Here is a 24,054-nt window from a genome sequence, read left to right on the forward strand (position 1 = left end):
TATCGATCGTTTGGTTATTTATTCCATCGTTTGTTTTAAGCAGCGGTCGCAGCTCAGGTGGAGTAATACGCGTCTGCAATTAGTATTGACTGTGTATTTTATTTATACATGTACATATTTCGGGCTTTTCCTCGTACTAATAGTCCCCGTTTACTCTGAATGGAAGATTTGCTGAGAATTGCGAAATAACGTTACGTTTAAAGAAAGAATCGCAAAAAGGAAGTGGAAATCCCTCCATTTCCTATCCTTGAGGAACTGCCGCCTGCCGGTTTGTACTGTGTCATCGTGGACGTGCTATTCCGGGCTTTTGATTGAGTGAAAAAGCTGGTGAGGCTCATACGTTTGTTACCGTGGTTTATGATTTTCATATAGTTAACGTTATCAACGAGTCTGCAGACAATTGTATTTTCTATGTTAACAATGGTGACCGATTCACAGTGAAATGAGATCACACATACGTGGTGCCCATAAAATGGCCTTTGAGAGGTTAATGTGCTCCGTTGCTCTGTCCGCCACGTGGAGTTCCAGGTTACTGAGCTTGTCCTGTGTCGATCGGTTCACCCTTCCGATGTTAATGGACAGGGAATGGAGAACTTGTCCAATCCACGAGGCCTGTTTTATGTGAATGGTGGAGCGATTTCTTTATAACACGGGATGGGGGAGCGGAATGGAGGAAACAAAAATCAAAATGGAAAGGGGAAACACCCACAGTGGAGTATAATTAGGAGGAGGAATATTGGGGTGAACGAACGAATAAAATACAGAAAATGGGGAAAACGGGGATGAAACTGGGAAAGGAACAAACCAACCGGCAATTAGCAAATGATGATGGGGGGGGGGGGAGATCACAATAACCTGGAAAAGGGAGTGCTCGGGGATGGGGTCATTTGGGGGAAATAGGGGGAGGGAGGAATTCACAATAACATGGAAAAGGGAGTTCTCAGGGATGGGGTCATTTGGGGGAAAGGGGGGCAGGGAGGAATTCACAATAACCTGGAAAAGGGAGTTCTCAGGGATGGGGTCATTTGGGGGAAAAAGGGGCAGGGAGGAATTCACAATAACCTGGAAAAGGGAGTGCTCGGGGATGGGGTCATTTGGGGGAAATAGGGGGAGGGAGGAATTCACAATAACATGGAAAAGGGAGTTCTCAGGGATGGGGTCATTTGGGGGAAAGGGGGGCAGGGAGGAATTCACAATAACCTGGAAAAGGGAGTTCTCAGGGATGGGGTCATTTGGGGGAAAAAGGGGCAGGGAGGAATTCACAATAACCTGGAAAAGGGAGTGCTCGGGGATGGGGTCATTTGGGGGAAAGAGGGGGAGGGCGGAAATCACAATAACATGGAAAAGGGAGTGCTCGGGGATGGGGTCATTTGGGGGAAAGAGGGGCAGGGAGGAATTCACCATAACCTGGAAAAGGGAGTGCTCGGGAATGGGGTCATTTGGGGGAAAGAGGGGGAGGGAGGAACTCACAATAACCTGGAAAAGGGAGTGCTCGGGGATGGGGTCATTTGGGGGAAAAAGGGGCAGGGAGGAAATCATAACCTGGAAAAGGGAGTGCTCGGGGATGGGGTCATTTGGGGGAAAGAGGGGGAGGGAGGAAATCACAATAACCTGGAAAAGGGAGTGCTTGGGAATGGGGTCATTTGGGGGAAAAAGGGGCAGGGAGGAAATCATAACCTGGAAAAGGGAGTGCTCGGGGATGGGGTCATTTGGGGGAAAAAGGGGCAGGGAGGAAATCATAACCTGGAAAAGGGAGTGCTCGGGGATGGGGTCATTTGGGGGAAAGAGGGGGAGGGAGGAAATCACAATAACCTGGAAAAGGGAGTGCTCGGGGATGCGGTCATTTGGGGGAAAAGGGGGTGAGGGAGGAAATCACAATAACATGGAAAAGGGAGTGCTTGGGAATGGGGTCATTTGGGGGAAACAGGAGGACGGAGGGAGGAAATCACAATAACATGGAAAAGGGAGTGCTTGGGAATGGGGTCATTTGGGGGAAACAGGAGGACGGAGGGAGGAAATCACAATAACCTGGAAAAGGGAGTGCTCGGGGATGGGGTCATTTGGGGGAAAGGGGGGGAGGGAGGAAATCACAATAACCTGGAAAAGGGAGTGCTCGGGGATGGGGTCATTTGGGGGAAAGGGGGGGAGGGAGGAAATCTCAATAACCTGGAAAAGGGAGTGCTCGGGGATGGGGTCATTTGGGGGAAAGAGGAGGAGGGAGGAAATCACAATAACCTGGAAAAGGGAGTGCTCGGGAATGGGGTCATTTGGGGGAAAGAGGAGGATGGAGGAAGTCCCAATAACCTGGAAAAGGGAGTGCTCGGGGATGGGGTCATTTGGGGGAAAGAGGGGAAGGGAGGAAATCATAATAACCTGGAAAAGGGAGTGCTTGGGAATGGGGTCATTTGGGGGAAAGAGGAGGAGGGAGGAAATCACAATAACCTGGAAAAGGGAGTGCTCGGGAATGGGGTCATTTGGGGGAAAGAGGAGGATGGAGGAAGTCACAATAACCTGGAAAACGGAGTGCTCGGGGATGGGGTCATTTGGGGGAAAGAGGGGAAGGGAGGAAATCATAATAACCTGGAAAAGGGAGTGCTTGGGAATGGGGTCATTTGGGGGAAAGAGGAGGAGGAGGAGGAGGAAGGAAATCACAATAACCTGGAAAAGGGATTGCTTGGGAATGGGGTCATTTGGGGGAAAGGGGGGGGGGGGGGAGGGAGGAAATCACAATAACCTGAAAAAGGGAGTGCTTGGGAATGGGGTCATTTGGGGGAAAAAGGGGCAGGGAGGAATTCACAATAACCTGGAAAAGGGAGTGCTTGGGAATGGGGTCATTTGGGGGAAAGGGGGGGGGGGAGGGAGGAAATCACAATAACCTGAAAAAGGGAGTGCTTGGGAATGGGGTCATTTGGGGGAAAGGGGGGGAGGGAGGAAATGATAATAACCTGGAAAAGGGAGTGCTTGGGAATGGGGTTATTTGGGGGAAAGTGGGGGAGGGAGGAAATCACAATAACCTGGAAAAGGGAGTGCTTGGGAATGGGGTCATTTGGGGGAAAGAGGAGGAGGGAGGAAATCACAATAACCTGGAAAAGGGAGTGCTTGGGAATGGGGTCATTTGGGGGAAAAAGGGGCAGGGAGGAATTCACAATAACCTGGAAAAGGGAGTGCTCGGGGATGGGGTCATTTGGGGGAAAAAGGGGCAGGGAGGAATTCACAATAACCTGGAAAAGGGAGTGCTCGGGGATGGGGTCATTTGGGGGAAAGAGGGGGAGGGAGGAATTCACAATAACCTGGAAAAGGGAGTGCTCGGGGATGGGGTCATTTGGGGGAAAGAGGGGGAGGGCGGAAATCACAATAACATGGAAAAGGGAGTGCTCGGGGATGCGGTCATTTGGGGGAAAGAGGAAGAGGAAGAGGAGGAGGAGGAGGAAGGAAGGAAGGAAGGAAGGAAATCACAATAACCTGGAAAAGGAGTGCTCGGGGATGGGGTCATTTGGGGGAAAGAAGAAGAGGAGGAGGAGGAGGAGGAGGGAGGAAATCACAATAACCTGGAAAAGGAGTGCTCGGGGATGGGGTCATTTGGGGGAAAGGGGGGCAGGGAGGAATTCACAATAACCTGGAAAAGGGAGTTCTCAGGGATGGGGTCATTTGGGGGAAAAAGGGGCAGGGAGGAATTCACAATAACCTGGAAAAGGGAGTGCTCGGGGATGGGGTCATTTGGGGGAAAGAGGGGGAGGGCGGAAATCACAATAACATGGAAAAGGGAGTGCTCGGGGATGGGGTCATTTGGGGGAAAGAGGGGCAGGGAGGAATTCACCATAACCTGGAAAAGGGAGTGCTCGGGAATGGGGTCATTTGGGGGAAAAAGGGGGAGGGAGGAATTCACAATAACCTGGAAAAGGGAGTGCTTGGGAATGGGGTCATTTGGGGGAAAGAGGAGGAGGAGGAGGAGGAGGAAGGAAATCACAATAACCTGGAAAAGGGATTGCTTGGGAATGGGGTCATTTGGGGGAAAGGGGGGGGGGAGGGAGGAAATCACAATAACCTGAAAAAGGGAGTGCTTGGGAATGGGGTCATTTGGGGGAAAAAGGGGCAGGGAGGAATTCACAATAACCTGGAAAAGGGAGTGCTTGGGAATGGGGTCATTTGGGGGAAAGGGGGGGGGGGGAGGGAGGAAATCACAATAACCTGAAAAAGGGAGTGCTTGGGAATGGGGTCATTTGGGGGAAAGGGGGGGAGGGAGGAAATGATAATAACCTGGAAAAGGGAGTGCTTGGGAATGGGGTTATTTGGGGGAAAGTGGGGGAGGGAGGAAATCACAATAACCTGGAAAAGGGAGTGCTTGGGAATGGGGTCATTTGGGGGAAAGAGGAGGAGGGAGGAAATCACAATAACCTGGAAAAGGGAGTGCTTGGGAATGGGGTCATTTGGGGGAAAAAGGGGCAGGGAGGAATTCACAATAACCTGGAAAAGGGAGTGCTCGGGGATGGGGTCATTTGGGGGAAAAAGGGGCAGGGAGGAATTCACAATAACCTGGAAAAGGGAGTGCTCGGGGATGGGGTCATTTGGGGGAAAGAGGGGGAGGGAGGAATTCACAATAACCTGGAAAAGGGAGTGCTCGGGGATGGGGTCATTTGGGGGAAAGAGGGGGAGGGCGGAAATCACAATAACATGGAAAAGGGAGTGCTCGGGGATGCGGTCATTTGGGGGAAAGAGGAAGAGGAAGAGGAGGAGGAGGAGGAAGGAAGGAAGGAAGGAAGGAAATCACAATAACCTGGAAAAGGAGTGCTCGGGGATGGGGTCATTTGGGGGAAAGAAGAAGAGGAGGAGGAGGAGGGAGGAAATCACAATAACCTGGAAAAGGAGTGCTCGGGGATGGGGTCATTTGGGGGAAAGGGGGGCAGGGAGGAATTCACAATAACCTGGAAAAGGGAGTTCTCAGGGATGGGGTCATTTGGGGGAAAAAGGGGCAGGGAGGAATTCACAATAACCTGGAAAAGGGAGTGCTCGGGGATGGGGTCATTTGGGGGAAAGAGGGGGAGGGCGGAAATCACAATAACATGGAAAAGGGAGTGCTCGGGGATGGGGTCATTTGGGGGAAAGAGGGGCAGGGAGGAATTCACCATAACCTGGAAAAGGGAGTGCTCGGGAATGGGGTTATTTGGGGGAAAAAGGGGGAGGGAGGAATTCACAATAACCTGGAAAAGGGAGTGCTCAGGGATGGGGGCATTTGGGGGAAAAAGGGGGAGGGAGGAATTCACAATAACCTGGAAAAGGGAGTGCTCAGGGATGGGGCCATTTGGGGGAAAAAGGGGGAGGGAGGAATTCACAATAACCTGGAAAAGGGAGTGCTCGGGGATGGGGTCATTTGGGGGAAAGAGGGGGAGGGAGGAATTCACAATAACCTGGAAAAGGGAGTGCTCGGGGATGGGGTCATTTGGGGGAAAGAGGGGGAGGGCGGAAATCACAATAACCTGGAAAAGGGAGTGCTCGGGGATGGGGTCATTTGGGGGAAAAAGGGGGAGGGAGGAATTCACAATAACCTGGAAAAGGGAGTGCTCGGGGATGGGGTCATTTGGGGGAAAGAGGGGGAGGGAGGAATTCACAATAACCTGGAAAAGGGAGTGCTCGGGGATGGGGTCATTTGGGGGAAAGAGGGGGAGGGCGGAAATCACAATAACCTGGAAAAGGGAGTGCTCGGCGATGGGGTCATTTGGGGGAAAAAGGGGGAGGGAGTAATTCACAATAACCTGGAAAAGGGAGTGCTCGGGGATGGGATCATTTTGGGAAAAGAGGGGGAGGGCGGAAATCACAATAACCTGAAAAAGGAGTGCTCTGGGATGGGATCATTTTGGGAAAAGAGGGGGAGGGCGGAAATCACAATAACCTGGAAAAGGGAGTGCTCGGGGATGGGGTCATTTGGGGGAAAGAGGAGGAAGGTGGAAATCACAATAACCTGGAAAAGGGAGTGCTCGGGGATGGGATCATTTTGGGAAAAGAGGGGGAGGGCGGAAATCACAATAACCTGGAAAAGGGAGTGCTCGGGGATGGGGTCATTTTGGGAAAAGAGGGGGAGGGTGGAAATCACAATAACCTGAAAAAGGAGTGCTCTGGGATGGGGTCATTTGGGGGAAAGAGGGGGAGGGAGGAAATCACAATAACCTGGAAAAGGGAGTGCTCGGGGATGGGGTCATTTGGGGGAAATAGGGGGAGGGAGGAAATCACAATAACCTGGAAAAGGGAGTGCTCTGGGATGGGGTCATTTGGGGGAAAGAGGGGGAGGGCGGAAATCACAATAACATGGAAAAGGGAGTGCTCGGGGATGCGGTCATTTGGGGGAAAGAGGAAGAGGAAGAGGAGGAGGAGGAGGAGGAGGAGGAAGGAAGGAAGGAAGGAAGGAAGGAAATCACAATAACCTGGAAAAGGAGTGCTCGGGGATGGGGTCATTTGGGGGAAAGAAGAAGAGGAGGAGGAGGAGGAGGAGGGAGGAAATCACAATAACCTGGAAAAGGAGTGCTCGGGGATGGGGTCATTTGGGGGAAAGGGGGGCAGGGAGGAATTCACAATAACCTGGAAAAGGGAGTTCTCAGGGATGGGGTCATTTGGGGGAAAAAGGGGCAAGGAGGAATTCACAATAACCTGGAAAAGGGAGTGCTCGGGGATGGGGTCATTTGGGGGAAAGAGGGGGAGGGCGGAAATCACAATAACATGGAAAAGGGAGTGCTCGGGGATGGGGTCATTTGGGGGAAAGAGGGGCAGGGAGGAATTCACCATAACCTGGAAAAGGGAGTGCTCGGGAATGGGGTCATTTGGGGGAAAAAGGGGGAGGGAGGAATTCACAATAACCTGGAAAAGGGAGTGCTCGGGGATGGGGGCATTTGGGGGAAAAAGGGGGAGGGAGGAATTCACAATAACCTGGAAAAGGGAGTGCTCAGGGATGGGGTCATTTGGGGGAAAAAGGGGGAGGGAGGAATTCACAATAACCTGGAAAAGGGAGTGCTCAGGGATGGGGTCATTTGGGGGAAAGAGGGGGAGGGAGGAATTCACAATAACCTGGAAAAGGGAGTGCTCGGGGATGGGGTCATTTGGGGGAAAGAGGGGGAGGGCGGAAATCACAATAACCTGGAAAAGGGAGTGCTCGGGGATGGGGTCATTTGGGGGAAAAAGGGGGAGGGAGGAATTCACAATAACCTGGAAAAGGGAGTGCTCGGGGATGGGGTCATTTGGGGGAAAGAGGGGGAGGGAGGAATTCACAATAACCTGGAAAAGGGAGTGCTCGGGGATGGGGTCATTTGGGGGAAAGAGGGGGAGGGCGGAAATCACAATAACCTGGAAAAGGGAGTGCTCGGCGATGGGGTCATTTGGGGGAAAAAGGGGGAGGGAGTAATTCACAATAACCTGGAAAAGGGAGTGCTCGGGGATGGGATCATTTTGGGAAAAGAGGGGGAGGGCGGAAATCACAATAACCTGAAAAAGGAGTGCTCTGGGATGGGGTCATTTGGGGGAAAGAGGGGGAGGGAGGAAATCACAATAACCTGGAAAAGGGAGTGCTCGGGGATGGGGTCATTTGGGGGAAAGAGGGGGAAGGCGGAAATCACAATAACCTGGAAAAGGGAGTGCTCGGGGATGGGGTCATTTGGGGGAAAGAGGGGGAGGGAGGAAATCACAATAACCTGGAAAAAGTGAGTTATTGGGAATGGGGTCTGTTACGATAGAATTGCGGGGGTCACTGTAGGTTGGGAATGGGGTCTGTTGGGGGAGTAGGGTGGAAGGGAGCACCATAACTTGGGAATGGGGTCATTTTGGGAAAAATGGGGGGGTTGGGGGGTGGAGGTGGCATTGGAACCCAATAACCTTGAAAAGGGGAGTGCTCGGGGATGGGGTCATTTGGGGGAAAGAGGGGGAGGGAGGAAATCACAATAACCTGGAAAGGGAGTGCTCGGGTATGGGGTCATTTGGGGGGGGAGGTCGGGAGGAAACAACAATAACCTGGAAAAAGTGAGTTCTTGTGAATGGGGTCTGTTAAGATAGAATTGGGGGGTCACTGTAGCTTGGGAATGAGGTCTGTTGGGGGAAAAGGGTGGAAGGGATCACAATAACTTGGGAATGGGGTCATGTGGGGGAAAAATGTGGTGGGTGGGGGGGGGGGGAGGTGGCATTGGATCCCAATAACCTTGAAAAGGGGAGTGCTTGGGGATGGGGTCATTTGGGGGAAAGAGGGGGGGGGGGGGGAGGAAATCACAATAACCTGGAAAAAGTGAGTTCTTGTGAATGGGGTCTGTTAAGATAGAATTGGGGGGTCACTGTAGCTTGGGAATGGGGTCTGTTGGGGGAAAAGGGTGGAAGGGATCACTATAACTTGGGAATGGGGTCATGTGGGGGAAAATGGGGTGGGGGGGGGGTGGGATATGGATCCCAATAACCTTGAAAAAGGGAGTGCTCTGGGATGGGGTCATTTGGGGGAAATAGGGGGGGGGGAGGTATCATAACCTGGAAAAAGGGAGTGCTTAGGAATGGGGTAATGTGGGGGGGGGGGGGGGGACGGTATCATAATAACCTGGAACTAGAACGGGCACTCGGTAGAGCGCATACCTTCGCCGCAGCTACTGTTCTGTACTTGGCATGGGAGTGTAGGGAACAGAACAGTGAACAGTTTTGACCTTTTCGTGACCTTGACCTTGACCTTTGACCCGATTGCTCCCAAAATCTAATCAAATGTGTCCCGTATAATAACCAATCATCCCACCAAATTTCATGCAATTCGGTTGAATACTTTTTGAGTTATGCGAATAACATACACACACACACACACACAGACATACAAATAAATACACAGCGATCAAAACATAACCTTCCGCTTTTGCGAAGGTAAAAAGGGAGTGCTTGGCAATGGGGTATTTGTGGTAGTGGGGATAATGAGTATGGACGTGGCTCGTGTGAACAACTTTCTCTTGATTGGAGCGAGGGGCTTTCAAATATGGGTGGGGGTGGGGGGGGGGGGAGTGCACGTGAGGGAAACACACAGGACGTTGGATTATGCTAACCACCATCCGAAGCAACGATGAGTTAAAGTTAACTCATTGTTGAAGTATAATGGGGGGGGGGGGGGGGGGCGGTTACCGTTATCCCAATGAACTTTTAATGAACTTTCACTTTTATTATTCCATGAAGGTCAGATGTACCGAACGGGATTTTGGTCACATGTTCAGAGTGAATTGCTCATTTAGCTGCCTGATTGGAAACCTCGTCACCGCAGTCTGATGTATGCCAGATGGACCAACGTTCTGTTGATTCATCACTTGTTGAGGAACAGCGCCCGTGCAGCCGCACTGTGCACCAAGTGTCAACTCCCACTTCCCTTCCCCCTTGGACGTTCCCCTACCCCCCCCCCCCCCCCTTAAACACTCCCTCTTGACCATTCCCTTCCTTCTCCACACCTTGACCACATCATTGCACGCTCCGTCCCCTCCCATGGTTCATCTTTGCACATGCTTTCCCCCGTCGACCACTCCCTCTCCTCCCACTTGCAATATTATACTCTCCCTTGTCCCGCTCCATCCCAATGGCACGTCCACTCAACCCCAGACCATCCCCAACATGTTCCAGTCTGTCCCTGCCGCGAAGTCTCCCCATGCCCCTTAAATCTATCTACCCCGTCTACCTTTCCATCCCATCATATGCTTTCTACTGCCTACCCCCGTCGATCATCCCACCCATCTCCCCCTTCCCCCACACCTGCATCTTCCTCCAATTGCTGCCCCTCAATACGCACCCTTGTAGGGCTTCACAAATGGTTTTCTCATACGTAATCATTTATACCCCATTCATTCTTTCTTTAAGCAGGTAACATGGTGAAGGAGACTGCGTACTACGATACCCTTGGTGTGAAGCCAAATGCTTCACCTGACGAACTCAAGAAAGCTTACCGCAAGCTTGCCCTGAAGTACCACCCTGACAAAAACCCCAAAGAGGGAAACAAGGTGTGTGTGCATTCATCGATCCCTTTCATAATCAGATCCTTGTGATTTTACATTTATTAACAAAACCTTTTGGTTACAAATATTCGCAATTTTAATAAATGTTTTAACTTTGAGATATTATGATGTTACATATGCGGGTTCATTGGACATGGGGATTCTACCCCCATTTATATTGAGAGAATCAACTGTTCCAATGTCCATTCATGTTGAGCGCTTCTGTTGTGGTTCGACGATTGTGAATCGATGTGAAACTGCAACGCGAGCGTAAAACCGATACCAGCATGGGCTTCCACGTCATGCCCCAGTTCACTAAGGTGACCATCAACAGGTCGCACTCATGGTATTAATTGAAGATGGATTGAAATCAAATGAACCTGTTCCAATTTCTCGTGTGTCTGCAGTTCAAGCAGATCTCCCAGGTATATGAAGTCCTCTCAAATGAGAAAAAGCGCGAGTTGTACGATCGTGGGGGAGAGCAGGCCCTGAAAGAAGGAGGCCAGGGGGCAGGGAACTTGAGCTCCCCCATGGACATCTTCAACATGTTCTTTGGAGGGGGTGCCGGCATGCAGCGGGAGAGGAAAGGTATGCGTTATATAGATCTGTCTGTCTTTTTGTAAGTCTGTGGGCACAATATCTCAAAAAGTTATGGACGGTTTTCACTGAAACCTGGTGGACAGATTGGGTGTGTGACAATCTTCGAGTGAAGATCTCGATGCCAATATGAGAATTTTTGAATTTTAAAGTGATTCTTCACCATTGGAGCTCGGACCAAAAAAACCAGACATGACATGATATTTCAAAAAGTTGTGGATAAGTTATGACAAAACGAGGTGGATGCGTTGGTGAGGCAAAAATAACAAGGGATTAGATTTTGGTTCACATCCAGATCTGGCCTATCAGTGCCGTAAACGGAAACGGGTTTGTCCATATACGGACAAAACGTGAACTCTTCACCTGGTGGAGGTATGCGCTCTACCGAGTGCCCTTCTCGTTACGTACTGTTTGAACGCCGGTTGCTTCCTGTCTATTAATTATGTACGTCTATTAATTATGTATTGCTGGAATATACCTTTCGACCCTTTAGACTGCTGAGATCCTTTGGACCTTTAAAGACCCGTTAAGTCCTCTCAGGCCCTTCAGACCACCAAGACCCTGAAGATCACCAAGGCCCCAAAGACCCAAAAGACCACGATAACCAAAATTCCCAAAAGACCCCAAATACCTAAAAGACCCTTGAAGACAACAATGGCTCAAAAGACCCAACATACGCTGAAGACCCCCTTGAAGATCCAAAATACCCAAAAGACCCTGAAGCCCCTTTCGACCACTTTTACCTTTAACCCTTTACCTTGCCTGAAGGCATTCTATGGGCAATCAGGTCCATTGGACCCGAGTCATGCCTCCTCGGGTTAAGACCCTTTCAATACTTAAGACACCTTCAGATACTTCACCCTTCCAACCTTTTATACCCTTTAAAGTTTAAACCTTTACACCCCTCAAGTACCTTTCGACCCCTTAGACTTTAACACCATTTATAGCCCTTGCACTCTTCAGACCGATGAGACAGCTTGGACCCTAGACCATTTAGAGCTTCACACCACTTGGACCTTTTTAGATTACAAATAAATTACAAATGAATTACAAATAAATAATAGCACTTATATTACAAATAAATAATATCACCAATATTACAAATAAATAATACAAATAATATCACTAATATTACAAATAAATAATATCACTGATGTTAAGAATAAATTACAAATAAATAATATCACTAATGTTACAAATAAATAATATCATTGATGTTAAGAATACATTACAAATAAATAATATCACTAATGTTACAAATAAATAATATCACTAATATTACAAATAAAAACTATCACTAATGTTACAAATAAATAATATCACTGATGTTAAGAAAAAATTACAAATAAATAATATCACGAATGTTACAAATAAATAATATCACTAATATTACAAATAAAAAATATCACTAATGTTACAAATAACTTGCAAATAAATAATATCACCAATAATACAAATAAATGTATGCAAAATAAATGTTTGTATTATGATTGGTGTAAATCATGACAACACAGCAACTCAAGTACAGTCAGGTCATTATCCTCAGTTTGAACAAGCCTGTGCCTCTGCAGCAACATGTGGTGAGGCTAACATAGCGAGCTGATCCACGCTCGTTAAATACAAATTTAAGTTGATGCTTTTGTGAGACTGCAATGAGTGCGGAATACTTCTTGCTTGTGCTACCCAATAATCACAAACACTGCACTGATTGATGCCTGTTTGTTAACTTTTTTTTTATTTTCCATTTTGTGCTGTGTCTTTTCTTTTCAGGGAAGAATGTTGTCCACCAGTTGTCAGTGTCACTAGAAGACTTGTACAATGGTTCAACACGAAAGCTTTCTTTGCAGAAGAATGTTGTGTGTGACAAATGTGCAGGTAATGTTTTATTTATTTATTAATTTATTTATTAATTTATTTATTATTCATTTATTTTTTGCATGTTTTGTTACTTGATGTGAAATTGTCAAAGGACGTTACAAATGGCAGCCATTGATTCTTGTGTTATTGCAGTTGAATTAAATTGGGTGAAGGAAATGTTACAACAAAGTCCAAGCAAAATGAAAATTTACAAAATATTTATTTTGGCATGCTTGTTTAAAAAAAAAAAAACATTTTGAGATTGTGATGCATTCTAAATTAGGAATTGCTTGCAGTACAGGGCCTTCAGAAAGTATTCACATCCCTTAACATTTTTCACATTTTGTTGTTGCAGCCTGAATTTAAAATGGATGAAATTTAAAAAATTTTTATCAACACATAATACCCCACAATGTAAGGTGGATTTTTTTTTTTTAACTTTTTTTTTTTTTTTTTAGAAGTTTTTATAAAATAATTTAAAATGAAGAGCTCTAATATCTTGAGTCTAAGTATGCAATCAACCCCTTTGCTATGACATTCCAATTTGAGCTCAGATACATCCAATTTCCTTTGATTGTCCTTGAGATGTCTCTGCAACTGGATTGTGCGTTTGTGTATTGTGTATTGTGCATTGTGTATTGCATGTATGTATTGTGACACACAGACACAGACACAGACACAGACACAGACACAGACACACACAGACACACACAGACACACACAGACACACACACACGAAGGGGAGAGGGGGCAGAGTGACACTTCTACCTTGACTTGACTTGTGAGTGAGGGCGGAGAACCTGCCTTGACTGATTTACTTCTGTTGTTCATTTTTAAGCTTGAAAACATCGAATGCACTTCGCTTTACAAATTAACGAGAACGATACTCTTGTACGTCACGACTTCAACAGATATGCCTCCGCCCACATTATTACATCATTATAATACTTGTACCAAGTTTGCTTTAAATCCATACAGCTGTTCTCAAGTTATCACATTTTTACCTGACATGACCTGACCTTTGACCTTGACCCCAAAATTTAATCATTACATCATTATACATAAGTGTACCAAGTTTGAATTAGATCACTTCAGCAGTTCTCAAGTTATAGACCTATTACAGGTTTTGGCTTTGACCTTTGACCCCAAAGTCTAATGAGTTACTCTTTACATCATTATGCATACCTGTACCAAGTTTGAATCGGATTCCTTCAGCCGTTCTCAAGTTATAGACCTATAACAGACTTTGACATTTGACCTCTTGGCACCAAATTATAATCAGTTAATCTTTAACTCATTATACCTTCCTGCATCTAAAGGTGGTTCATCAAGTTTGAATTAGATCACTTCAGCCATTCTCAAGTTGTGGACCTATAACAAACAGACTTTGACCTTTGACTTTTTGGCCCCAAATTATAATCAGATAATCTTTACCTCATACATATCTGTATCAAGTTCGAATTGGATCACTTCAGCCGTTGTCAAGATATAGACCAACAATACCGGTCAAAAGTTTTAGAACACCTCAATTTTTCCAGTTTTTGTTGAAATTTATGCAGTTTCATGTCTCAATGTACTCTGAAATTAAGCAAAGAACAAATAAACAATTGTAGATAAAAAAGAAATCATCGAATAATTTTGTTTAACAAAATTTAATTTAAATTTTTGACTCTGCAAAGTAGCCAACTTTTACAGATATAACCACCGAACACACTTGTGGCATTTTTTCTACAATGGAAATCAAATATTGTTTGGGAAGTTCTTCCCAACACTGTTGCAGAAGTTCCCACAAATGTGTTGCACTTGTAGGTTGCTTTGCTTTCACCCTTCTGTCCAGTTCATCCCAAACCAGCTCGATGGGGTTTAAGTCTGGAGACTGTGCTGGCCATTCCATGACTTGAAACCTACCATCTTGTTCTTTTCTTCAAAGGTAGTTTTGACATAGCTTGGAGGTGTGTTTAGGGTCATTATCTTGCTGTAGGATGAACCCCTGATCAACTAGGCGTAAACCAGAGGGTATTGCGTGGCGCTGCAAAATGCTGTGGTAGCCCTTTTTGGTTCAGGTTGTCAGTCACTCTGTGCAAGTCGCCGACTCTGGATCCAGCAAAAGAGCCCCAGACCATCACGCTTCCTCCTCCATGTTTGACAGTTGGTGTCACACACTGAGGAACCGTCTTTTCGCCTACTTGACGGCGTACAAAAACCCTGTGTGACAAACCAAAGATTTCAAATTTTGATTCATCGGTCCATAAGACCTTCCAGTCTTCAGTAGTCCACTAGCGGTGCTTCATCATAGCCCAGGCACGCCTCTTTTTCTTATTTTGTCATCTTAGCAATGGCTTCCTTACTGCCACTCGACCTGTCAAACCTGCAGCTCGAAGTCTTCTCTTCACAGTTGAAACTGAGACTTGCTCACTTCGACCAGTGTTAAGCTGTGCTTTTAGTTGTTGTCCTGTGAGCCGCCTGTCACGCAAGCTGTTGACTCTCAGAAACTTGTCTTCTGATTCTGTTGTGGATTTGGGTCTGCCAGACCTCTTCCTGTCAGAGTTTCCTCCAGTTTCCAATATACTACTTCCTGCAGTGCAATATTGTCCAAATAATGCTTCAGAGTGTGTAATAACAGTCTGTCCAATACTGCTTTTATACAGACAGGGGGGTTTGTAATCAAGTAATCAGCAGAGGTTGGGACACCTGTAGGAATTCTTTGCATCAACTTTCAAGGCTTAATTTACTTACATTGCTGCAGAACAGCTGTAAGTTGTTAACCCATTACTTGTTCCCTGAAGAAGGCCTTTTTTACAATATAAGTGCAATTTACATTATTTTACCGTTTTTGCTAGCCTAAACTTTTTTTTTAACCTCGAGCAGTTTTCTGCTTCCCTTTTGACCGGTAGTGTATTTGGACTTTTACCTTTGTCCCCAATATCTAATCAGGTCATCTTTACATCATTCTACATTAGTGCACCAAATTTGGTCAGAATCCCATCACTGGTTCACAAGTTATCGTGGTAACAGGATTTTCACCTAACATGACCCCTCACTTTTGTCCTTTGACCTCGTGACCCCAAAATATAATCGGTTCATCTTTACCTCATTATACAAACCTGCACTAAGTTTGACGAATATCCCTTCAGCCGTTCTCAAGTTATCGCAGTAACGAAAACATATCGTGGACGGAAGGACGGAAGGGCAGACGGACGGACGGACAACCTGAAAACATAATGCCTCCGGCGAATTCGTCAACAGAGGCATAAAAATGGATCAAAACCAAACATTATTATTTAATAAATATAGTATTACAATAGTTAGTCTACATTTACAATATATTTCATACAAAGTTTTTTTTGAAGTATTTTTTAGTTACACAAGTACACCCGCACACTGCGGGAGGGGCAGGAAGGGTCATTCCTCTTTGGGGTATATAGATTACAGTTGATCAATGGTCGGGTCTCAAGAACATTGGGTGTGTGTTAATTTACAAAGTTTATTGTGGAGAGATCGCCAAGTGGTTCAAGCATTCAAGCAAGCACTCCATTCAAAACCATTAAGGAACGGCTGGCTTGGCAAGCACCAGCTAGCTGCTTGGTAAATGAGCACATCCCAGGCTTACTCCCTTTCAGTTTCATGTTAAACAGCAGGAGCGAGTTTCAAAAGGCCGCCACGAAAAACGCCACATTAGCGCCAGGAAGGGTCATGTTATTTACCCAACCCTTGTGGGGTTTATAAGAGCACAGTAGATCTTCGCTGAGTTCTGTAAATAATACTTACCTCATGGATGTCGGGATTCCTCCAAATTTCTTTGTTTAGTGTTATAAGGAGCATTAGCGACTTTTTTTTTTTTTTTTTTTTTTTTTGTATACAAGATCGAGGCTCGTGAAAGAGCGAACATTAATCACACAGAAAGACAAACCGACACATAAAACATATAACATCGGGAGCGGTAGACAAGATGGGGAGAGAGGGGGAAGGACACAAACACAACATTTGAGAGCAGGGACCGAGAGACATGGAGACATCGAGAGATCTGAGAGAGGGCGAGGGCTTTGGGGGGGGGGGGCATGGGAAGGGGGCGGTGGGAGAGGTATAAAACATATGGACACTGCCAGGACTTCCAGGAAAGAAGTTGGAATTTCAAACAAGGTGGATCTGGGGTGAATTAGCGGGGGTAGAAAAGATCAAGGTTTTGGATGGGGGAAGATAAGAGATGGTGGTGAACAGCTGTTTTAAAGACCTGGAGGGAGGAGTGGGATTGAAGGGAGTGAGGGAGTTTGTTCCAGAGGCGGGAGAAAAGAGGAATGAAAGAGTGAAGGTGAGCAGAGAGCCGAGATTTCGGCAGTTTAACCATCAGAGGGTTGCTGGCAGATCTTGTGCGACCTGTAGGAATATTTGGGGGACAGAGCACAGAGAGAGCTGGGGGTGCAAGGCCGGAGAGGAGTCGGTAGAAGACAGAAAGACCACCTACCTGCCTGCGGTGAGTGAGTGAAAGGCCCTCAGAGATAGCTTCATCGCGGGAGATTCCAATAATTCTGAAAGCTTTGGTTTCAACAGCGTGAAGCCGAGCTAGGTGTGAGGCAGGAGCACCGGCCCATAGGGGAGAACAGTATTCCATTGAGCTGCGGATGAAAGCCTTGTATGTGGTGAGGAGCTCAGGTGTGCCGAGGAAGGACTTCGCACGACGGAGGATGCCCAGTCGGCGACTAGCTTTGGAGGCCAGCTTCGAAATGTGGTTTTCCCAAGAAAGATCATGGCAGATAGTGAGACCCAAAATCTTGAGCGACAGAACTTCTTGGAGAGGATTGTTGAGAAAGTAGATGGGAGGGTTGTCCAGTCGATCTTTTCGGAGAGACATAGTAAGAGTGTGAGATTTGTCAGGATTGAAAGACATGTTCCACTTGTTTGACCAGTCTGTGATTTTGTCCAGGTCTTCAGAGAGTGAGGAGGCAGCAGACTGCCGATCTGAGGGAAGAGGAATGGAGCGGCAGAGAGTGGAGTCATCAGCAAAGAGATAGAGAGGATTTTCGAGAGAGTCAGAGAGATCATTGATGAAGACCAGAAAAAGCACGGGGCCCAGAACACTGCCTTGGGGAACTCCAGCCTGAACAGGAAGAGGAGATGAGAGAAACCCATTCAGGGCCACACGTTGACGACGACTAGAGAGGAAGTCCGCCAGCCATGCGTGGAGATTTCCATGGATACCAAAGGAGGAGAGTTTGGTGAGCAGAGCGGGGTGCCAGACCGTGTCGAAGGCACGTGATATGTCGAGGGAGACAGCTCTAATTTCCTGTTTGGCATTGAGGACCTCCATCCATTGTTGAGACAGCAGAAGCAGCATGTCCAGAGTCGAGTGACCTGGTCTGAAACCAAATTGATGATCAGAGATCAAGCCATTGGAGAAGAGGAAAGATTTCATATCCGAAGCAATGATGGATTCCATGACTTTGCTGATAATTGGGAGAAGGCTGATTGGTCTGTAGTTGCTAGGATCTGTTTTTGCACCTTTTTTGTGCAAAGCGGTGATGTTGGCTGATTTCCAAGCAGATGGCAGTTGACCTTGAGCAAAAGAGAGGGTGAAGAGAACAGAGAGAGGGTGAGATAGAGCAGCAGAGCAGGATTTTAGGACCCGTGGGCTGATGCCGTCGGGTCCAGTTGCAGAATCAGAGTCGAGGGTTGACAGAAACTTTTCCACCTTGTCAGGAGGAAAGGACACGGAGTCCAGGAGCAGCAGGGTACGACTGGGTATGGTGGGTACAGAGAGGGATAGGTTTGGGACACAAGATTTAGAGGCAAACACAGAGTTGAGGCATTCAGCTTTTTCACGTGCGGAGTCAGCTGTGTAGCCATTTGAGGTAAGGGAGGGGATGGAGGGGGAACAAACACCAGAAACGGATTTGACCAGACGCCACCAGGATTTGGAAGAGGGAGACAGATAAGAGAGTTCGGTCTTGAGAACGGAGAGATATTGTTTCCTGGCTCTCCTGAGGGTGGACACACACTTGTTTCGGGCTTTGTGAAAGGAAATGAGATTTCCTTCCGTTGGATTTGCTTTCCAGGAGATGAAGGCAAGTTGTTTCTGGGCAACAGCCTCACCACAAGATTCCGTGTACCATGGACGGGAGGAAGGGTATGACAACTGAAGACGAGATGGGATAAATCTGTGCATGAGAGAGAGCAATTTACTTTGGAAGAATTCCCAGGATGAGTTGATGTCAGAGGTGGTAGAGATGGGAGACCAGTCCAGATGATTGATGGCTGCTTGAAGACCGTGCCAGTTGGCCTGAGTGAAATGCCAGACTCGTCGACGCTGAGCAGGCTCCCTGAGGATGGTCAGAGAGATGTCCACTTTAACAAGGACATGATCAGATGATCCGATCGGAGCAGAAGAAGAGCAGCAGACATTTTCAGGGAAGTTAGTCATAACCAAGTCCAGAAGAGAAGATGCTCCGTTGACTGAGATCCGGGTCGGGAAATTGACAGATTGTGTCAGTCCCAGTGAGTCGCAGAAGTCCTTTGCTGAAGAGCCATGGCTGGTGAGAGAGGTACCCACACCCAGCCAACTGGCATGGTGACAATTGAAATCACCACATATGAGGAAGAGAGAGTTGGGATGAGTAGATAGAAGTTGGTCCATATCATCAGACAGCGAGATGTAGATGGAGTCATCACTGTTTGGTGGACGGTACAACACACATATGAACAAGAGGTGGGAGCGAAGGGGAAGCCGTAGCCAGAGGTATTCCTGGGGGTGAGGTGGAGAGAGTGCAGTGCAGGGCGAGTGAGGAAGAGAGTTTTTGATAAAGATAGCAACCCCGCCTCCAGGACGAGGCTCAGGTCTATCATACCGGAGGAGGGAGTAGCCCGGGAGAGATACTATGGAATCAGAGACATCATAAAGGAGGAAAGTTTCTGTTAAGCAGATCACGTCTGGTTTGACAGAAGCAACCTGTATGGAGAGATCAGTTAAGTTTGAACGAAGGCCCCGGATGTTTGAGGTCCATACCGTTAATGAAGAGGAAGGGGGAGCATCAGATACAGAACAGGGGGGAGGAGGGGTAGGGTAAGATGTGGAAGAGGTGGAAGAGATAGGGAGAGCTGTTGAAGGTGTGTCAGAGATTTCAGAATAGCTCGGAGAAAGGGAAGGATGGGGCGGACAAAAGGTTTGATGGTGATTGGGTGAGCCACAATGAGGTGTTATTTGAGGATGGGGAAGAGCGAGGCAGAAGGTTGGGGGAGATGGAGGTGAGAGTTTGAAGGGGGAAGAAGCGGGGAGGACGCTTTGAGGAGGGGGAGTGAGAGGGGGGAAATTGAGAAGCAATGAGGGTGGGGAGATTTGAAGGTGAGGGGGGAGTTTGGGAGGGAAGGGACAAGGGGAGGGATTTGAAAGGGATGGGATATGGGGGAGATTTGGAGGGGAGGGGTGAGGCAGGAGTCTAGGAGGGGCGAGGGGGCGTCTTGGCGGGGAGGGGTGAGGGGGTAGTTTAGGAGGGAGGGGGCAAGGGGGGAGATTTGAAAGGGATGGGTGATGGGGAAGATTTGGAGGGGAGGGGTTATGGGGAAGATTTGGAGGGGAGGGGTGAGATTGGATTTTTGAAAGTGTACGATTTATGGGAAACGAACATTTATTGCAAAATGAGTTTCTTGTGACCTTCGAGTTAAAAATACGTTTAAGGACGCTGGATGGAGGATGGAGTGCAGGAGAGTTTAGGGAATGTAGAAAAAAGGCACTATAGGAGATGGATATTTTTTTTGGGATGAATTGATTTGGTGAGCAAGTCGAAAGCAGCCTTTTAAAGAAGAAGAAGAAGAAGAAGAAAAAGGTGTTATAAAATATGACGGAATACATAACTTGAGGGGAAAGTGTAAACATTGAAGGTTAATGAGTGAAAACTATCTGGGGAAATGGGGGAGAAACACGTGGTCGAAGAACGAACGAACGAATAAGAATGAATAAACGAATGAGAACAGAGAAGGAAATGTTTTTTTTTTTTTTTTTTTTTTTTTTTTTTTTTTTTTTAGTTGAGATTTACACAAGGAAGTAGGCTATGGGTGAAAAGCCTGGGAATACAGAGAACGAAAGTTATTGGATCACAAACGACGGACCGCTGAGAGAAAAACAAAGCCTCAAGGTTGTACAGTGCACACTGTACAAGGCCTCAAGACACGACACGGCAAACAGACGATCAATTTATGCAAGATAAACACCGAGAAACAACCAAAGTTGCACACAATAACTTCACACACCGAAAGATAAATACAGTTTCGACAAAATACAATTGTGAACAGACTTAACTTCGAAAAACGTGGAGACCGTGTGGAGCTTCGAAAATCCCTCCCACCGTCTCCGAGATCTCGCGAGATCTCCCAAACTGTTTAAAAGACTGTTTAAAAGGCTAAAAATTTTACCTATAATCATACGTGTTTGTGCTTTATAATATTTCTACTTCTGGGAGAGGCTGTTGGGCCGTTGCTCCCACGGAAACGCCATGAAAAGCTATTTATAAACATTGACTGACGTTTGTTCAAGGAGGAAAGACACCTTTGGGATGTGGGATATTAATGGTTGAGATTGGATAAGTAATGACGGAATGTATCGCGGTCAAAAATTCATCAGACAGACACCAAATGGTGTATTTTCGTATGATAGTTGGAAAAGAGTTAACTTCCCTCAAATGAACTCCATGTACGTAGTGTGTTCAAAAAGTATCCGACCTTTATTTTTCATGCGTTGAAAAAAAAGAAGCTAGGGAGGCGTTGATTGGTGCACGTATGTAGGCGATCCTAATGCACACGCGTGAATTTTTTCCCACCTGCAGAAGCTGTCATTCGACGGCAGACCGCCGATGAGTGGGGACATGTAAGTGAGCGCCGTCGGATTTTCGTTTTTGACAAAATGACGGAAAAACTTGAACAACGCTACTGCATCAAATTTTGTGTTTTTTGGCCTCGGGGATGTTGGATGCTTCCATTGTGATGACTGCAACTTAGTTTCTGGGTCGTACCCATAAACCCAGGACTCATCACCAGTGATCACTGTGTTGAGGAAGCTGGGATCGCTGTTCACAGTCTCCAGCATGTCCTGTGCGATCTCCAAACGGAGTTGCTTCTGCTCAATCGTTAGCAGCTTTGGTACGAACTTCGCTGAGATTCTCCTGAAGCCCAAATCCTCTTTCATAATGGAATGAACGGTGTTGAATCTTGCGGATCGTTTCCACTTGGGAATCGCCAAGCTTTACACAAAATTTGATGCAGTAGCGTTGTTCAAGTTTTTCCGTCATTTTGTCAAAAACGAAAATCCGACGGCGCTCGCTTACATGTCCTCACTCATCGGCGGTCTGCCGTCGAATGACAGCTTCTGCAGGTGGGAAAAAATTCACGCGTGTGCATTAGGATCGCCTACATACGTGCACCAATCAACGCCTCCCTAGCTTCTTTTTTTTACGCACGAAAAATAAAGGTCGGATACTTTTTGAACACAGTAGTATACACTAGAAATATGGAAAATGTAATTGCACTGCGGTTCGATCCCTAAATTCAGTTTTCATTTGCTGTACATTTACCAAGTAATAATAAATAACTAATTCCCCAGTAGGGAACCCAACCCGCCCTCTTCTCTCTTTTCTCACTCTCTCCTCTCCCCGTCCCTGCATCGTGTCCGACCAGATCCATGAAAAAGGGTTATTAAAATGCATTTTTGCCAATAAAACAACAATATTCGTCCGGTTTTTCTCACCTTTTGGTGCAACCGAGACTGAAACCATCTTGGCGACTGCAAGAAATGAAATCAGATGGTGAATTAGAGTTTCTATTTAGAGTCAGCCTGCTTGGAGTTTGCAAAAAAGCACCTAAAGGACTCTCAGACTGAGAAACAAGATTCTGTGCACTTTCATGTGTTTTTCACTGAGGAGAGGCTTCCGTCTGGCCACTCTGCCAAAAAGCCCAGATCGGTGGAGTGTTGCAGTGATGGTTGTCCTTCTGGAAGTTTCTCCCATCTCCACACAGGATCTCTGGAGCTCAGCCAGAGTGACCATCGGGTTCTTGGTCACCTCTCTTACCAAGGCCCTTCTCCCCCGATTGCTCAGTTTGGCCGGGCGGCCAGCTCTAGGAAGAGTCCTGGTTGTTCCAAACTTCTTCCATTTAAGAATTATGGAGGCCACTGTGCTCTTGGGAACCTTCAATGCAGCAGAGATTTTTTTTGTGGGCTTCCCCAGATCTGTGCCTCGACACAATCCTGTCTGAGCCCTGCAGACAGTTCCTTCGACCTCATGGCTTGGTTTTTGCTCTGATTTGCATTGTCAGCTGTGATGCCTTATATAGACAGGTGTGTGCCTTTCCAAATCATGTCCAATCAATTGAATTTACCACAGGTGGACTCCAATCAAGGTGCAGAAACATCTCAAAGATGATCAAGAGAAATGGGAGGCACCTGAGCTAAATTTCAAGTGTCATAGCAAAGGGTCTGAATACTTATGTCAATGTGATATTTCAGTTTTTTCTTTTTAATAAATTTGCAAAACTTTCTAAAATCCTATTTACTCTTTGTCATTATGGGGTATTGAGTGTAGATTGATAAGGGAAAAATGAATTTAAACGATTTCAGCATAAGGCTGCAACATAACAAAATGTGAAAAAAGTGAAGGGGTCTGAATACTTTCTGAATGCATTGTATATGTATATATATATGTATATATAATATGTGTGTGTGTTTGTTGTATGGGTGTTCTGTGCAAATAGGTTCTTCAAAAAGGTTTTTTTTTTTTTTCATCATCCAATATTTCAGCACACTTTGAACTTCAACATATTAATCCAGTCGTCCTTTGTGTTGTGATCTTTTTTTTATTTTTATCATGATCATTTATTCATTTATTATTTTTGCCGTTTGGGAATTTTTGTTTTTTAGGTCGCGGTGGAAAGAAAGGTGCCGTTGAGCGCTGCTCGGAGTGCCGTGGTTGTGGCGTGCAGCTTCGTGTTCGACAGATAGCCCCAGGATTTGTGCAGCAGATCCAACAGGAGTGTGCGGAATGTCAGGGCTCTGGTGAGCGTATCCGTGCCAAGGACCGCTGTCGTCAGTGTCAAGGCCAGAAGATATTGAAGCAGAAGAAGATCCTCGAGGTTCATGTGGACAAAGGTTTGTGTTGATAACTTTGATGTTTGTGTTGTTATCCCCTGTCGCACCGCGGAGCGAAAGGGGGACTATGGTTTTCCCCTCCCTCTCTCCGTCCGTCCGTCCGTCCATCCGTCCGTGCATGCGTGCGTGCGTGTGTAAGCGAAGGACTGCATTCGAATTTTGTGTGTGGGTGCAACCCACGTCAAAATCCAAGATGGCCACCACCATGTATGTCTGACGCCATGTATGTCTGAACCTTGTGAGCGGAATATCTTGAAAAATAAGGGAACTACTAACTTCTAATCTGGTGTGTGGGTGTATCTACGCAAAAGGAAGAACACTATTGAAAATTGGGTCGCCATGTCAAAATCCAAGATGGTCGCCTTGCGTCTTCCACTTTGTCAACTTGCATCACTTCACTGACGGGGGACCTAGGCGTAACACTTGTTGAGAGTATCTTTGTGGTTATCACTAGGCTGTTGTACATCATAATGTGTGGCAAAGTGTCGGTTGGTATGATACCAT

General features: G+C 46.7%; 1 protein-coding gene across 2 annotated transcripts in view; it reads left to right on the forward strand.

The window, feature by feature from the left end:
• The first annotated feature begins 213 nt into the window (after window positions 1-213).
• LOC137436367 (dnaJ homolog subfamily A member 1-like) overlaps window positions 214-24,054 on the forward strand; it is a 57,085-nt gene continuing 33,244 nt past the window's right edge. Inside the window, exons 1-5 of one of the 2 annotated variants that reach the window (XM_078786360.1) lie at window positions 214-327; window positions 9,841-9,980; window positions 10,382-10,562; window positions 12,342-12,446; window positions 23,323-23,550. In XM_078786360.1, coding sequence (XP_078642486.1) covers window positions 9,849-9,980; window positions 10,382-10,562; window positions 12,342-12,446; window positions 23,323-23,550 — 646 coding nt within the window. In that variant the 5' untranslated portion in view covers window positions 214-327; window positions 9,841-9,848. The remainder of the gene's footprint in view (window positions 328-9,840; window positions 9,981-10,381; window positions 10,563-12,341; window positions 12,447-23,322; window positions 23,551-24,054) is intronic. The other variant, XM_078786361.1, reaches the window with a different exon arrangement.

The sequence above is a fragment of the Myxine glutinosa genome, chromosome 11, assembly GCF_964187855.1.
Source record: "Myxine glutinosa chromosome 11, kmMyxGlut1.1, whole genome shotgun sequence".
NCBI lineage: Eukaryota > Metazoa > Chordata > Myxini > Myxiniformes > Myxinidae > Myxine > Myxine glutinosa.